This window comes from Oncorhynchus mykiss, chromosome 17 (genome assembly GCF_057628025.1).
Source record: "Oncorhynchus mykiss isolate SJ-2025 chromosome 17, ASM5762802v1, whole genome shotgun sequence".
In the NCBI taxonomy this organism is placed as follows: Eukaryota; Metazoa; Chordata; class Actinopteri; order Salmoniformes; family Salmonidae; genus Oncorhynchus; species Oncorhynchus mykiss.
This window is the reverse complement of record NC_143038.1, coordinates 46,382,518-46,400,528: the sequence shown is the minus strand read 5'-3', so window position 1 is coordinate 46,400,528 and position 18,011 is coordinate 46,382,518. Positions and strand designations below refer to the sequence as shown.

The 18,011-nt window shown below is 42.2% G+C and overlaps 1 protein-coding gene and 1 pseudogene across 9 annotated transcripts; one reads left to right on the top strand and one right to left on the bottom strand.

The window, feature by feature from the left end:
* The first annotated feature begins 865 nt into the window (after window positions 1-865).
* On the top strand, window positions 866-4,054 carry LOC110494324 (G protein-coupled receptor 84-like; annotated as a pseudogene). The gene is made up of 2 exons (XR_016487981.1): window positions 866-1,001; window positions 2,155-4,054. The product of XR_016487981.1 is annotated as a G protein-coupled receptor 84-like (transcript).
* Window positions 4,055-4,534: 480 nt separating this feature from the next.
* stat2 (signal transducer and activator of transcription 2) lies at window positions 4,535-16,759 on the bottom strand. 8 transcript variants are annotated; one of them, XM_021569281.3, is made up of 24 exons: window positions 16,559-16,759; window positions 15,548-15,684; window positions 15,190-15,337; window positions 13,857-13,952; window positions 12,486-12,578; window positions 12,009-12,087; window positions 11,703-11,782; window positions 11,385-11,536; window positions 10,984-11,142; window positions 10,717-10,806; window positions 10,538-10,597; window positions 10,296-10,316; window positions 10,051-10,144; window positions 9,550-9,597; window positions 9,320-9,403; window positions 9,022-9,120; window positions 8,743-8,878; window positions 8,559-8,611; window positions 8,364-8,458; window positions 8,056-8,195; window positions 7,585-7,773; window positions 7,386-7,440; window positions 7,025-7,125; window positions 4,535-6,050 (listed from the first exon to the last, which is right to left on the bottom strand). In XM_021569281.3, exons 2-24 carry the CDS (start codon window positions 15,676-15,678, stop codon window positions 5,806-5,808), a joined length of 2,448 nt encoding a protein of 815 aa, XP_021424956.3. In that variant the 5' UTR covers window positions 15,679-15,684; window positions 16,559-16,759; the 3' UTR covers window positions 4,535-5,805. The 8 variants fall into 8 exon arrangements, with proteins under 8 accessions (XP_021424956.3, XP_090061848.1, XP_021424958.3 ...); XM_090205722.1 differs by having other exon boundaries at window positions 4,535-5,999; XM_021569283.3 differs by having other exon boundaries at window positions 4,535-5,957.
* Window positions 16,760-18,011: the final 1,252 nt, after the last annotated feature.

The window sequence follows — 18,011 nt, the reverse complement described above, 5'->3', positions numbered from 1 at the left end:
GAGAGACACTAATGGAAGATGTTTTGAAGTTAAAAATGATGTCAAAGGGGTTACAGTTAACAGAGGGGAAATTAATAAGGACCATGAACCCGTGTCTGTTTTTCTCTCATATGCTTATCACAAGCAGCGATGTGATGTATAGTAGTATAATATGCAATATTAGCTCCAGAGTATTGCAATGAATGATATATTTTCACTTTAAGAGGAGACTGTTGTCCTGCTCTGCCTCATGTGTCCGTATTCCGCACCTAACCTCACCCTAACCCATACAAATGAGCAGGCTTGGGTTGGAGCCTGGTGTCACTGTAAAGTCACCAAACTGTTTCTCATACAGTATAAGAAGGGTAAAGGACTGGGAAATTGTAGCAATACTTACAGCACTCCTGCTAACGACTTGTTTATTGCAATAAATAAATGATATGTGTATAAATATATTAAATGTTATTTAGGAGAACTGTATTGAATCATTACTGTAAATGTAGACTGTTTTATCGATGTGAGCAAAAGAGCTTCCTTATTGTAAAAAAAAAAAAAAAAACATTGTGTAGATGAATAAATTATTAGAAAATGACTGGGGTGGTGATGCTGTACAGTATGTTCATAGAAATGCTATTGTATACTGATTGTTAAGTTATTATGTCTGACCAGGGCCGAGTGAGCTTTGACTCCAAATGAATTTGAACAAAAAATAGGTATATAGAAGCAAACTGACACAGAGATTCTGTGCTGTGAAAACTCGGAACGGACCATAATTGAGTAACAGATGCATCATGGAACAGAAAACACACTGCTATGCAGCACGTATGATGTCACTGGGGTTTACCAATGATACGATTAGAGGAAGCTCAAGAGTTTAAAGAGAGAAGGAACCAGTTGAGTGACAGACAAACTATGAAAAGACTGTGTGACAGAGAAACAGAACATCCACGACACATAGAAGAACCAAAGAACAAGATCATGCACAGAGAGACAAAGACTCCATGACAAACTTCAGAACTGAGGTGAGAAATAAACTTCAGGATCAGTAACCACCCAAGTTTTATTCTGTTATTTCTGGTGATACTCTGTTTGATTGTAATAGTCCTGTGTTAAGAACACTACCTGTGGGAGTTAATGCTCTAAGTTTCAGAGCAACTTCTGTAATGTGAGTTAATGATTCACCAATTTATCTACTATAAATTGAAATGTACTTTCCTGTACTCTAGTATACAGTTGACATCTAACAGAACTGTCTGACATGTACATTTCTAGTATGGTTTAAACGGTTAATTTCAAGGAATGAAAATGTATGGTTATTGGTCAAAGGCAGCACAATATAATATTAAGTCTGCTGTACAATCCTAGTGTTAGATGAAAAAAACCCTGGTAAAAACAGGTTGAAGCCCAAAAGGGCTTATATGAAAACCACACCACAAAGTACAAATAATGCAGCAACCAGGGTCCATTGAAACTGAGGGGGCATTTGACCCCTCAATTTTATCTATTTGTAGAATACAAATATATAAGATATGTTATTTTTTTTTTACACATCATTCATTCAAAGGTATTGCTTCTGTTCGCAACAGTAGAAAGATATTTTTAGTCACATTTACGACAATGAGGTAGCAGACAGTACACTTGTAGTCTTCGAGCACTTAATGCATGTTGAATTGGTTTGAAAGACGTGCTGGAGCATATCTACTTCGTGCCTTATTGGGCAAGAGGAAGAATAAAGAATTGTATTTTTGACTGTGATCTGATATGAACAGAAAGTCAAATGACATAAATTAATTTACTGGAAACACAGAGCTGCAGAAACAACAAAAACAGCCGCCAAAGTCTAGGTTGGTTCTAAAACATGACATCATGGAACATATGACAGAGAACAATAATGGGTCGCCAACTGATTTCAACGAGCTGACAGTTTTTTTTGCCAAAGGGGAAATGGTCTAGAAGTTTAGCCCAGAAACCTGCACCTGTAGCATCCCTCTCTGACATCCCCGACTCATCTAACAACCTGCTGTTATTTGACTGACAGCTGATTTTGGAATTTACATTCTTTCTCTGTGTATGTATAAATGACGTGATGCATTTTTACATAATTTATATCATTGTGTTTCCAATACAATTTCCCCCTGGGGAACAATAAAGTTGATCTTATCACTCTCCTCCCAGGATGCTGAAGAACATCACAGGTGACATGGGGAATGGCTCCTTCTCCTGCCACCACTTCTCGTTTGAGGCCTTCCTCTGCTTTGGCGTGCTGTGGAATTCTGCTGTGACCATAGTTGGGACGGTGGGGAACGTGATGACCATTCTGTCCGGCTGCGGACTCGTTTCAACTCGCTGATCGTGAACCTGGGCCTGGCAGACCTACTGTACTGAACCCTGCTGCAGCCTGCCTGTGTTGACTCCTACCTACACCTCCGCTGGAGGGGCGGCGTCTTCGGCCTCCTCCTCTTCCTCTCCAACTCCGTCTCCATCATCACATTGTATCTGATCAAGGCAAGCCGCTACCTGCTGGTGGCGAGGCGGTAAGTCTTTAAGTGGGTGTTCGCTAGGTGGGGCCTTGCCCTCCTCCTGCCCTCCACCTGGGCTTTGGCCCATTTACGTATTTCTTCCCTGCAGGTGTGCACCTGCAGTTTCCACCGAACCAGGGGGCGCCCTTACGCCACCGTGCTGCTCTTCTAATACATATTCATATTCGGGTCAGGGTGGCAGCAAGGGCACCGGTCAGCTACTGACTCAGCTGACGCTTATCACGAAGGAAGCCGACCTCATCAGAACCAGGGATGGAGAGGGGCAGTGGCGTCGGGAGCGGGGTGGCCACCTCCCAGAGCTGTGAGTTGAACAGCCAGGGGGAACTACCCCAATACAAGGGTGGAGAGGTGAAGGGGAACCCTGGGAAAGCCCAGTCCTCCCACTCCACCTGGGGGTCTGCTTTAACTTCACATTCAGCTCACCTAGCAGGGGGACAGGAGCCCCCCCTGCCCTTAGCCCTGCGCTCCACTTTGCTGCTCCTGCCCCTATCACTGCCCCCTCCTCCTCCACCACCTCTTCAGGGGACAATGGTGAGTTATCTTCCAGTGTTTCGTATGCTGTTTTGTCTGCTAAACATTGCTGATACGCAGAACCGCACCCTCCAAGGTGCTCCACATGTTCTGTGCCAACCTCGCCTGCTCTACACTGTCTTGAACCGCCAGTTTGGACAGACCTACCAGGCCCTACTGGCCAGGGCCACCACACCCCTCACACACCTCTGGAATCACTGACCTTTATTACATTTTGGTAGTTTAGGAGGGGCTCTTATTCAAAGGGATTAATGTTGCATTCAAGAAAACTGGGAACTCAATGTGAAATCATGACGACAGTAATCTTCAGGTCCGGAAGTCAGAGCTCTAGAAAGAGGCCCGAGCTCCCGACTTGGAATTCCGAGTTGGATGACTGTTCAAAAATATTTTTCCCAGTCGTCTTGAACGCACTGAAGTCGGAAGTCTGAGATTTCTGAGTTCCGAGTTATTCTGAAAGCGGCATTATAGTGCATTCGACTAAACTGAGTAAGACAACCATAACGTAATTATCACAGCACTTCAAATAGGGAAAACACTCTTCTCCCCCATTGGTCTTGATAGAGCTACTTCCTCCTCTATAAATTCCTCTCCTCCTTCCGGAATGTCACATTTACTGTCAGCTTGCAAGGGCAAAATCAGCCATTCTGTGATTTCTTCTGGAAAGGGTTCAACGATTTTAGGCTAAGATTTTGCTCACAAGGCTTCTTTTTTTTCAGTTACAAACACCAACGTACACTTACTGTAAGGCCTTAGTTCTAATATAATAAATGGCTTTCAAAGCTCAAAGTTCACCTCTATCATGTACTGTAGTCATACAATATGATCAAAACGCATAAGGTCATATATTTCTTTCAGCAGGAAGCCAGAAGCCACCAACGGGGAGATATCACTGTATCAAGACCTGGGGGTGTTAATTATGCAAAGAACTACATCCTCCTCTACATCTTGTTTATTTGTGTCATTGTCTCTTGGTCTGTTTATAATAAAACAAATCTGTACTTTCATTACTTCTAGTACCTTTCTTTCACTGGACACATAGGACATTCCCTTTTTACACATGGGAAAATTCTGCCCACCATAAATCAGAACTTCTGGAATGTCCCTTTTTTCAAGTTACAAAATGCATGTCCTTAAGGGATGTTGGAAGTCATAATGTCCTCAATTATATTATTAAATAGGTCTCCACCTCCTGGTAATTCAGAATATATTTTTAATCATAGCACACCATGCAGTCATATTGGTATAGATGTGTCAGGATGTCATATTCTATGAGTATTACTGAATTACAATTTTTTGTAAGATTCTCTAACACAGAGCAACTTACTGTATAAAAAAACAGTTTGATTGGTTTCTCCTTCGGCAGCTTGTCTCATCCTAGCCTACTATTATGGTTACTATCACAATAGATATTTGTCACTGTGACGACTGAACAAACTGATACCAAACTCAAGGAGATTTGTTGGGGTAAAAAATGTATAGCCAGGTTGTATAGTCAGTTTATTTTAACCCATTTATCATCACAGATGTCATTATCTGCAGACTATTCTGTAAAACAAGAAATACAAATGATAAATGCCATTCCGAATACATGTTAATCTTTCCTCGCTGTATTCCGGAGTTGTGAATCCTGAACGAACAGTAAAGTTTTCAATATCCCTGCTGCGGCTTGTATAAAATAACAGGCTTTCTGTGGTTATTTCACTTCAAGATAATTCCCTGACCTGTAAATAGTGGTACATTACAAGTCACTCATTAATGATCACATTTTGCAGCCCATGCTGTGCCCGACAACACTGTACACCCACAGCATATAGATTGACTTATCCCGCTATCATAAATAAGGTAAGTGGTCACCAGAAATGCTACACTCTAAAAGCAATCAGAAACCATAAAAATGATGATTCATGTGGTACAGTCTGAAATGGCCTAAAATGAAACCGACTGGACCCAAGACTTGGATCTCACTCAGTCACTCATCTTCTCCAGCTCTTTGGAGTAGGGCCTTAAAATGTGTCCCTCCATACCTTCCTGGGGTTGGATACTGGTTGATAATGTATCATTCACACCTAATAGAATTCTTAACTCTGTCAGACACAAGTAATGTACCACGTAATATAAAGTCACGTTTTCTCACATCAATGTATAATACAATGCTTTTGGGCTTTTCTACCTAGTAAGCAGACATGCAATGTTTCAGTTTTTAGTTGTTTTTGCTCAACCAGACCTTTTATCCAGTGTCAAATATGGTATTTGGACAAAAACATTGAGATTATTATTAAAAGACAAAACAGAGAAGAGAGGAAGAAGTGCAAAAGTTTCATTACCTTTTCAAAACACTAAATTAGCTTCTTTTTTTTAAAGCTACAGCTGTGTGAAGGCATTGCAAATATTATAAAAATGGGATTCACATATTTTTTCCTTGTCAGAAATCAGTCATTTCACAACAGTGCAAAAAAATATCTTACTAGATCTCTCAATGTAATATATACACACATATTTTCACATAGAAACATTGTATTATGCTATACCTGATGGGCACAGATGGTCCACGCAGCATTTCTAATGTTACAGATGCAGGGTGAAAGTAGCCTATATTTGTAGACTATAGAATGAACTATGTAACCAAGTTATGGTCTAATGTGCATCCTCAGAGTTTGGTTAAATATGGATGGCTGTTGTCTTTGAGTTGTGGGTAAGTGCTTCCACAGTAGCAAGTCATATAGTTTGGTTAGACATTGTATTGGTGTGAGTGTGGTCATTCACAGGGCTGCAGAAGGGCAGTGAAGGGGTGTCCGGGTAGAGCCCCCTCAAGGAAGGTTGTGTCGTCAGAAAGCAAGTCAACGCAATGATACATGTTGGGGTCATTGAGGAACTCCTGGAGGGTGGGATTCAGGTCCTCATCGGGATCTACCATGGCAGAGAACATGGGGTCAGGACTCAGGGGCAGCTCTGGGGGAAGAGGGTCCCCAATTAGGCCCAAGGGAGGGAAGGTGGAGGGCTCTGTTGTAAGAAGTAATTTAAAATCAGTTATTTATTCTAGTTACAATCGAGACTCAACGGTTTCATTTGGAAAACAGCATTCTGCACCCCACTGAGGAAGCAGACATGTATTAGGTGAAAAACACAGAATGGAATATCATTATTAGTGATACAAAACAACCAGTTGTGGTTAGTTAAAACATACAGTCCACAGACATTAAGATGCATCTTGAGCATATGGTAGTCCCTCCAGGATTTCAGTTTTTTTGTGGTAATTGCAGGGTAAAATGCTTGAGTTTGCTGTGGCAATTCTGACATTTTGCATAGCAATATGCAATAGCCTTTTTTTTGCGAAAATGCGTAAAAAAAAACATGTTGACGTGTGGCTTGATTGAATTATATGAGGTAAATGTGCACGGATTGGTTGAAATTGCAAGCCCTCTGTGCTGCGGTGATGGTCAGTTTTATGCAACAATATTGTGATGATTTGACTGGTTTTATGCTGAAATAGTGCAGTGATTGGTCAAATTTGTAAGCACTCGCATAACAGGCAGGGAATTGTAGATTTTTCAAAAGAAATTGCAATTGCAGAATCCTGGAGGGACTGGTATGGTGAACAGAGGAAGAGAAAGGGTATAAATGGAGTCTGTGTAAAACACCTACCCTGCTCACTAGCTAACATTCGCTACAGAGAATGGCACATGCAGAACAATGAGACAATTGGGGTGGGGGGTGTTAAGGAAAACAGTAAACCAAAAGAAACCAAGCTGATTGAGATGCCCTCCCTTCTATGGTTTAGCAGTCAGTAGGGAGACTTAAGGACCCCTACTTTGAATTGATCGGCTAAAGACAGAAACTTAAGGAGGGCAGATAAAGCTCAAAAGCATGCTATTGTGTTTAGGAGCAGATTGCCGACTTCTGATGAGAAAAAGGGTCAGACGACACTTAAAGGGATTTGGTTGATTGGTGGTTTACTGGGAGGCTTGGCGACTCACCGAAGGCCTCTCCACCCAGACCATATCTTGGGTTCATTGTGGAAGGCGAAGGCTCAGGGCCAGTGTCAGAATACATAGGTGACTTAGCCTCCAGTGTGTTCCTACAGTAACCAATGATAAATAGCCATTACACACAACCAGTTCCTGAGGTGACCAATGAGAGACTGGGATTACACTACAATTTTGATGGAGCCAGAGTATTTTCATATGAGCTTTCATTTACGAAATGGCCTCTATTCGGAAAGAACAGGTGGAGTGGGGGGGTAAGGGAGGCTCATGTAGGGATTTTCAGGTGAATTACAATCCACATGTTAAGGCTGGATAAATGAAATGTTAAAAAGACTAACTCAAAAATACTCACTCTTTAGATACGAAAACCAACTTAGTTCTGATGTACTTAATGTATTCACTATCCGCTGAAAAGACAAAGGTATATTATTTAGATTAATAGCAATCAACTCAACTTGCAAAAAGGATGTCAAATTCTTCGTAAACAAACTATAAAATGCATCCAGAATCCAAACTTTCATTGCACCACAAGATCCTTCTGGTATAGTCACCTCCACTCTTCTTTGTGTAGTACTTCCCGAAGGCCTCCACTTTGGGCGTGTCAGGGTAGAGGAAGAGGAGCGGGTTTTCCGGGACGTTCTCCTCCTCCAGGATCTGGAAGTTTCTGATGATCTCATGAAAGGGGATCTGGCCAAGGTCCACTTTGGTGAAGGGCTGCACCGAGCGCACATCAGGCTCACCTGGAGAGGGAGGACATTGACAAGGATAAAAGATTAGATAAAGGTAGTAGAGAATGTGTGGAAGAGGGGCAGGGAGGGCAATATAGGGGGACAGATAGGAGGAGGAGAAATTCACCCTCATTGGAAGCACTAACGTCAATCAATTCATTGGATGCTACAATATAAAAGGCGTCACTGTGTGTAGTACAAGACATCCTTAATGGGACTTAGAAATCTTGCAAAAATAATTTCCCAGCTTCTTGGTAAGTCTCTGTCCCATGCCATATGATCCTGCCGTCTCACCGGTGGGGGAGTAGTCCACCCAGGAGAAGGTGATGCCTCCATCTCTGATGCTCTCACTGAAGCGCAGGAGGAATGTACCCCTCTGTTTCTTCTTCAGGAGGGTCTTCTCTTTGCCTTTACTCACAAAACCCATGATAGAACTGCAGAGTACAAACGCATACAGAGAAAACAAACCAGACCTTTAATAAGTTGTTATTAATCAAAGGACATCCATAAACAATTTCTCAAATAATGATTTTGCGAAATAACGGGCCAGCCTATCGCAGAGCCTCAAACTATAATGGGTCACTTTTTCTCCTCAGACATACCCATCTTTCCACAGGTTCTCCAAGTGACTCTTCACCATAAAAAGTATACCATCGAACCACACCCAAAAAGTGAAGTTGGTGTTAGGAACATTTTCCTGCAACACAAGGATAATTGAGGTTGGCACAGCTTAGACTGACATTAGTATTTCCACTGTCAGCATCATGCAGAGAGCTAACAAGTGACAGGATAATCACCTTGCTAAACTTAGTCCATGAGATGTTGCAGGCATCGTAACTTTGCTGCTTTCCTGATGGGGCAGAAAACAATAATTTGCCAAACCTACTTCACTGACATCTCTAGACCTGCAAGTCATGTAGCACTGTAAACATACCAGACAATGTACACTATACCTAGGATTGAGATGGGTAGTAGACATACCAAAGAGTTTGTGTGCGATCATGTCCAGCTGGTTAGAGTCCAGACCCCGCGTGGTGGAAGAGAGGAACTGCCAGCTCAACATCTCCCCTAGTTGGGGCCACGTAGCCGCGGGACAGTTGGCAAAGAACAGAAGGTTCTGCAGAAACACATTAACAATTATTAAAACACACAAATATAAATTTATAAAAAATATCTATATTTTTTAAAGAGTTGGCTAAGAAGTTGTTTGAACAAGACATCTGATCAAAAGCTGGGGGACCTGTATTGGTGACCTCTCACCTTTGGCTCGAGGCAGAGCATATTGAACCAGAGGATGGAAGCCCAGGCACTCTGCTGCTGGCTGGAGTTGGAGATGATGACCACAGGGAGAGAGGACGTCTGGGGTGGGATGCAGTGGACAAAGGAACATGTATTCATATGACCGACTACTGCAGCATGGACCTTATTACATTTAGATTGTCTGCTAAAAACTATCATCCAGGGAAACCAATGCAAGTTAGACCAGACCACCCTTACTGTGTCACAACATATGGGGCTGATAGCTAATGAGGGCACAGGGAATGACAGGAAGACACACCTCTAAGGAGACTGACATGTCGTGCAGAAGGAACTCCGTGTTAAAGTTGATGATGTGCAGCTCCTCTGTGACGCTGAGAGAGAGCTGTTGGCACAGAGAGGTTCACCACCAACACATCCAGGACCAAACACACCTGCTGCTCAACTCTACTACAGCATGGCTGAAGTAGAGTTGTTCCTAATGCTTTGAGTATTAAAGTGGATATATGTTGAAACATGATGTAAACTCACGTCATGGATCCCCTTGCCCCCTCCTCCAGATTTCTGCTCCTTCAGTGTCTGCAAATACCAATTAAATCAGTTTTGGTTAGTCCATCTCTGCTATAAGCAATTGTGATGACAAAATTGCATAATCCATCAGCTAATTGATATCTTAATTGATTCATCAAAACCTTTTAAATTGAGACTCAGCTACATGATGTTGCCATGAGCAACACCGCAGATGTTACAGATGAAAGTGATGCACTGACAGTGTATCTGCGCAGGTGCGCTTCGATAGCTACAACGTGATAGCTGAGGAACCGTAAACACTGGAGTCAGCCTAGCGCTTCAATGCTCTTAGTTGTTGCGGAAATTGCCCCAATATTACGGTTCACCTTGTGCATCACTGACTCTACCTTTATGCAAGTCAACTGCATACAGTTTCATGGTTAATTTCCACACAGAGTTGTGTAACTGACTACCAATCCATCTCTCCCCGCCAACAAAAGCCTGTCTGTCCTACTGACTCACCAGATGTCTGAAGTCTGCCACCATGCCTCCACTCATACTCTCAGCCATGTTCAGGGCCTTACTGTTAGTCCCCAGGACATTGAACCGACGGTACCTACAGGCCAAGAGAACATGGAGTGACAGGGTGAATGTATAAAAGTGGTTTACTTGAATTTGTTGAGACACATTAAGATTTCTTTACATTTGTTGTCATGGTTTTACATTTCAAATTTGGCACAAATCTAGTACCGAATGTCACATCTTACCCTTTGACCAAAGGAGCCTCCCTAGAGATGAGAGAAAGGGAGAGGAACATCCACTTCAGTATAATGGCCAATAGGGGTCACTTAATTCACTCTGCCAATGTTCTAAAGTCGTCTAGCTCATAATGATCAATACATCTCGTGACTTTCTAGATGTCTGGACTAAAGCAACGAGAGCACTACGTAAGGCAGGCATCTAATATGTCAAGAACAACTGATTTGATTTTCCAAAGGTTCCATCTCACCTGTCCATAGACACGTTCACTTTCATGGCATGGTTCAGCTCAGGAAATTTGACGAGGAATCTAGAAGAAACACACATTGAATTGTATAAATGGATGTCACATTCACTATGACATTCAATTCAGTGACGGGCTGGTTATTTAACAGCTGTCATTACTTCAGACCCTTTCCTAGTTCTCACCTGGTCTTGACTGAGAACTGGACATTGGTACGCAGGACCAAGGGGCCTTTCCCTTGGGGCATAGAGGGCTGAGTCTCCACCACAAAGGCGCTGAAAACACAAAATACCTTCTGTGAACAATAGTAAGAAAAAGGGAGCTGAACAAATCATTAGTGTGCTTGTGTATTATTATTTGCACTGTGAGGATTTACTATGTTAGTGTGTAAACTTTGTTTATCAGAATTGTTTATGAGCCAGTGTGATTGTGTATTGTAAATGGTGTAAAACCTTTTGAGCAGGCTGGTGAGGAGGCTGTCCACCCTCTTCTGCAGCGCTGGTTTCTGCTTCTTCACAGGGTCGTGCTCATAGGTCACCTTCCCCATCAGCTCCTCCAGCTTCTTAAGGAACTTACGCACCTGGAACAGACACTCCGCCTCCGTTGTAAACCTAGAGGGAGGTCAGACGGGCCAAATAGAGGTCATACAGGAGATCACACAGAGGGGTCAGAGGTCAAACACAACAGATTTAACTTTGGTCTACCACAGCAGGCTCTTTCTAAGAAAGGCTTCGTAGTCGCTCCTTCAGCCAGCCAGGGCAGATGTACTGAGCGCTCAACAGCGTTACAGCAGAAAGCAGTTAGAGATGGTTTAGGTCAGGTAGATCTACAGAGGTGAATGGCTGTACTGTACCACTTCTCCAGCTGGTCCAGGCAGGTGCTGTCTGGGGCTCCAATGCAGGCCTTCTGCTGCCTCCTTTGCCACTGCACTAGCTCTTCCCTCACAAGCACACACAGCAGCTCCTCTACACCGTCCAGCAGCACACCCATACCGGACAACATGCTCTACAACGGAGACGGGGAGGAGGAAGGGAAGAGAGAGGGGGGGAGAACCAGAGGAAATACATGTTATATGAATAATACACTTCATAATGTCCTCATTTATTATTAGGTGAATGTCTAAGGCGTAAATTGTTTAAGGTGATGTAGACTAGAGGATTGTGGGTGGTACCTTCCTGGAGGCGTCCAGTCTGTTGAGTAGAGCCTGCAGCACCTTCATCTGTTCCGTCTTCTCTGCCTCGTTGGTGGTGCCTATGCACAAGAGCCTGAGTTATCGTCAAGTCAACAAATCAACTACAATAGAATGGGGTTACAGATGTCACCCGATAGAACGCGTCACTTCATAACTCACATCCATGACAAAAGAAAATTGACTCTTCATAGCCATGTGGGCTTTAGGGAAAAATATACAGTATCATATCCCTCAGTCTGTATCCTCTGCTGAATCGATTATCACAAATACAAAGGATGAGCTCACCTTCCATGTTATGAGTCTGGTATTTAAAATCAAACTCATCTTGTTGTTCCTCCAGACATTTCACTGTGTGTTCCATGCACTGCATTTACAACATGAACAAAAAACAGACAAACTGTCAAAACTGTCAATGGTGGTCTGTAAACCAAATCTTATTGGTCCCATACACATATTTAGCAGATGTTATTGCAGGTGTAGCAAAATGTTTGTGTTCCTAGCTACAACAGTGCAGTAGTATCTAACAATTCACAACAATACACACAAATCTAAATATATAAATATTAGATTGAGCAATGTCAGTGTGGCATTGAATAAAATACAGTATATAAATGAGTAAAACAGTTTGTAAACAATACTACCATGACATTATGTTGTCATAATGAAAGGTTTGGCAGCAACATTAGAGGAGAGCCCGCCCCCCCCATAGGATGCTCATATCATGGTAGGCATTGCAACCTTTAGACTCATGGAGACGCTCACCTGAACTTTATTCTTAAGGTCTGTCATCTTGCGCTCAATGTTCCGCTGGCTGTCTGTCTCCATGGGGTTCTGCTGGACCTGCAGCAGCTGGACCTGAGAGGAAGAGGATGAACACAGTACTGATGACCCTAAAGTCTTTCAAATGTGATGTACCCCCTCCTAAGGTCCTGAGAGGGTAGGTATACAGGATAACCCAATCCAGCACCCTATTCTTAAATGTCCTTTTATAATACACACTGCCTTTGGAAAGTATTCAGAACCCTTTACTTTTTCTACATTTTGTTACGTTTCATTTTAGAATAATGCTGTATTCAATTTTTTTTAAATCCTCAATCTACAAGCGATACCCCACAAAGACAAAGCGAAAACAGTTTTTTTTTTTAAATGTTTGCAAATTTATACAAAATTAAAAACAGAAATATCTTATTTTAGTACTCAGACTCTTTGCAATGAGACTCGAAACTGAGCTCAGGTGCATCTTGGTTTCTATCGATCATCCTTGAGATGTTTCTACAAGTTGATTGGAGTCCACTTGTGATAAATTCAATAGATTGGACGTGATTTGGAAAGGCACACACTTGTCTATGGTCCCACAGTTGACAGTGCATGTCAGAGCAAAAACCAAGCCATGAGGTTGAAGGAATTGTCCATAGAGTTCCGAGACAGGAATATGTCAAGGCACAGATCTGGGGAAGGGTACCAAAACATTTCTGCAGCATTGAAGGTTCCCAAGAACACAGTGGCCTCCATCATTCTTAAATGGAAGAAGTTTGGAACCACCAAGACTCTTCCTTCAGCTGGCTGCCAGGCCAAACTGAGCAATCGGGGGAGAAGGGCCTTGGTCAAGGAGGTGACCAAGAACGCGATGGTCAATCTGACAGAGCTCTAGCGTTCCTCTGTGGAGATGAGAAAACCTTCCAGAATGACAACTATCTCTGCAGCACTCCACCAATCAGGCCTTCATGGTAGAGTGGCTGATGGAACATCTGGAGAGACCTGAAAATAGGTGTGCAGCAACACTCCCCATTCAACCTGACAGAGCTTGAGAGTATCTGCAGAGAAGAATGGGAGAAACTCCCCAAATACAAGTGTGCCAAGTTTGTAGCATCATACCCAAGAAGACTCAAGGCTGTAATCGCTGCCAAAAGGTACTTAAACAAAGTACTGAGTAAAAGGTCTGAATACTTACATAAAATGGGATATATATATTTTTCATAAATTAACAAAAATTCTAAACCTGTTTTTGCTTAGTCATTATGGGGTATTGTGTGTAGATTGAGGGGAAAAAAACAATTTAATCGATTTTAGAATAAGGCTGTAACCTAACAAAATGTGGAAAAGGGGTTCTTAAAGGCTCTGTGTTTGTCTAACCTGCTCAGCCAGCTCAGCGTTCTGCAGGATCTCCTTCTCTTTCGCCAGAAACCACTGGATGATGTTGGCCAGATTATAAGGCTCCTCTTGGTACCTCTGGAGGAAGAAAGGGCGTGAAGAGTAGTTTTACTAGAGTAGTTGTACTTCATCAAGACCTTGAAGGGCTACAAACTCAGTAGCTCTAAGACCCAGTTGACCACTGTTCTAAAAGGTTCTATCTACACTGAACAAATATATAAACACAACATGTGAAGTGCTGGGCCCATGTTTCATGAGCCAAAATAAAATATCCTAGAAATGTTCCATGCAAACACATACAACTTCTCACAAATTTGTTTTAATCCCTGTTAATGAGTATTTCTCCTTTGCCAAGATAATCCATCCACCTGACAGGTGTGGCATATTAAGAAGCATGATCACTACACAGGTGCATCTTGTGCTGGGGACAATAAAAGGCCACTCAAATGTGAGGTTTTGTTAAACAGTGCAATGCCACAGGTGTCTCAAGTTGAGGGAGCATGCAATTGGCATGCTGACTGCACGAATGTCCACCTGAGCTGTTGCCAGATACTTGAATGTTAATTTCTCTACCATAAGCCGCCTCCAGCGTCCATTTAGAGAATTTGGCAGTACGTCCAACCAGCCTCACAAGCGCAGACCACATGTATGGTGTCATGTAGGCAAGCAGTTTGCTGATGTCAACGTTGTGAACAGAGTGCCCCATGGTGGCGGTGGGGTTATGATATGGGCAGGCATAAGCTCCGGACAATGAACACAATTGCATTTTATCGATGGCAATTTGAATGCACAGAGATACCGTGACATTATCCTGAGGGCCATTTTCATGCCATTCGTCTGCCACCCTCACCTCATGTTTCAGCATGATAATGCACTACCTATGTGGTAAGAATATGTATACTATATCTGGAAGCTGAAAATGTCCCAGTTTTTCCGTTGTCTGCATACTCACCAGACATGTCACCCATTGAGCATGTTTGGGATGCATTGGGTGGACACGTACAACAGAATGTTCCAGTTCCCGCCAATATCCAGCAACTTCTAACAGCCATTGAACATTCCACAGGCCACAAACAAAATCCTGATCAACTCTATGCGAAGATGTGTCACACCAAATACTGACTGGTTTTCTGATCCACACTCCTACCTTTTTTTCAGCTATCTGTATTCCCAGTCATGTGAAATCCATAGATTAGGGCCTAATGAATTTTTCAATTGTTTGATTTCCTTATATGAACTAACCAATATCTTTGAAATTGTTGGTTTATATTTATGTCCAGTATATTTATCATAGACACCCCATAGAGAGCCACACCTGGAAGCTTTGTTTGAAACGGCGTATGTTGTGCTGCAGCAAGAAGGACTCTCCCCCCTGGACGAAGCGGCTGTGCTGGATATCCAGGTTCTCTAATAACACCTGGAACAGCAACATGGCAACATCATGGTCCCGTGCTGCACGATCCCTAAGGACGGAAACACGAGGAAACTGGTTTAGGAACTACATAATAGAGCTTCATTCACCACTTTTCCCTGACATTCTTTGGGTTTGTTCTACATGGACATCCCTGTGGTCCTTCAGACATCCCTAAAATCAGTGCATAGTCACCCAGACCCTTTCATTTTTTTTTTGTGGCTGAAACAAGAAATAGTGCAGGATGAGTGGACTGCCTCACCAGTCTTGACCCTCTATCCAGTGTGCCAGGTAGTGGCGTACATCCATGGGGAAGGCATCCCCATCATACAGCTCATCCACCTGTGTCAGGTACACAGACTCCAGCTGCCTCAGCTTCTCCCACTGTGCCATGCCTGGCTGAAGACAACACCACACGCACACGTATGCATATAATCATTAATAACAGCCATACAGACAGCACAATACGAGGTGAGGTTTGTTTACTAAGCTTGCACATCTAGGGACATTATCTTCTTTGCACTGCTGCCAGTGGTCTGACCACAAGACTACATGTAACAGGTATATGGCTGAAACACACTCATGGCCTGAGAGAAAGTACCCTTTGAATACTTGAATTAATATTTTCCTACACCAAGTATAGGCTATGCCTCAAGAATCCGTTTCTGCCGTTGGAAAGTCTGTTTCAAAGTAAAAAGCCACCCACATGACATTCTGGAAAATGTAAACAAAACTATCATTGTTAAAACTTCTAGGTTCTGACTCGCTACAGGCAAGAACAAGGCAGATGTGTCCATAATATCCAGAGTTTTACTATCTATTGGTCACCACAACACAGTTGCACAAACATATCATATAAGAGCCCGTGTGGAACAGATGTGTCGGTGACTAGCAAGAGTAATGTTACAGTGATGGCCGTCAACATCATGTTCTAACCGGACAGCACCAGTGGGCAGAACCAAAACCAATCTGCATTAAGTGCACTAGCTATTTAAATCAATATTAAGTTTTGACAGGACCACACCATTACTAGAGGGTGAGGACATATCCAACCAACCGCTCAGACGAACTCCAACTAGTCGTTTTTACAATCACATAAATATAATACGTCATAGACAGACTTAACACAACTAACGTTAGCTAGTTAAGTTACCATTCTGACTGATTTATGCTCAGCAAATTATATCAAAAATACGGTCATGCTCAGCGGTGTACGTGACATTCAGAAGGCTACATTTAGTAGATTAGATAATGTTAGCCAGCTGTCACTCACCTGTTACGTTACTGCAGTAAATGTTTCTGATTATCGACGACGCGCTATTCGCAAGGTTGTAGGATTGACAGCTGGTACGTTAACAGAAATTATTTGTTGGTAATTGTGTAGCTCATAAAACGATAAACAGGGACAAACTTCGCTTCCTATTCATGGGAGCAGACATTTGAAACAAACTGTTCACCTCCCCCCGATTTCATTAAAAGATCACGCACTTTGTTCGCTAAATGTCCCCTCCCAATTTCTCTTTGACCAACCCCGCAATGCACCATTTTGTTTCTTATAGCCGTTTTATTTGGATCCAATGAGCCGAAATGGATGAAATACGGAAGTCCAGTTTCTGCCTTAAAACATTTCCAGAAGCTGATTGGTCCCATTGGGGTACGATTGGGTCTTCCGGAAAACACTGTTAAGCATTCATGATTGGTCAAAGGAACATGACAATCTATGCTTACCGAATCAAGGTGGGACAAACTCAGTTCAGCAGAGGGAGTAAAATAAGACGGAAGAGCGAGATCGAAACCTAGGACCATCTCAAAAGACTTCCAAGAAATTACGTTTCGAAAGTGAGGTATGAAAACAGAAAGGTCCACCCTCTTTTCTTCCGGCGCTTGAATTCAAATGCCAGTATTCTTGATTTAAATTAATTGCCATCAGACTGTACTGTATTTTTTTTATATACTGATAATATTTCACAGGCTAACTGATAATTGGAAATCGGCATGAATTAATTCATTCACAGGTTAGAAACATTAACTAATAGCAATAGACAAAGGACACAAGAGTTTTCAAAATGTTTCTGATTCTGAAAACACGCTATTCGCAATGTTGTAGGATTGACAGCTCGCATGTTTCTAACATAACATATTTTTTGCTAATTGTCTAAAACCTCGGATTCTGGATTTATTTTGTATTGCATGAAGCTTGGCAAAGTAAGTGTAACAAACAATTTGCATTTCTCATTATTACCCTGAATAGGAATTCATCATCCTACAGTTTTGAGAGATTACTTGGTTGCTGCTGTATAATGGTTTATAATGGTAATCAACAGCATCCCATATTTACACTTAAATGAATACTTTTATTCTAGTTGATAACTGACAGCTTGTCTTTCTCGTGGAGGATTCTTTCATTATATTACATGGAATACAATTGATTATATCTTGGTAGTATAACAATATGCAACTGTAATAATAGCCTACATTGCCTACATTGTGCTGAAATGGGCCACATCATGACTAAAATGCACAGTTTGGGCAAAATGTACCTGTGTTTCAAAGGGGTGGGTATAATTTGAGGAACTTTCCAACAGGAATCCGTTCCCAAAACTTCGTAAATATCAAGGTTGCCAACAAACAACGCATGCAGAGTCGTATACCAGTATAATGAGATACCGGGTAGGGAGTGAGCTATGTAATTACGTTTTCACCACGTTTATTCTGAAAAATGTTAC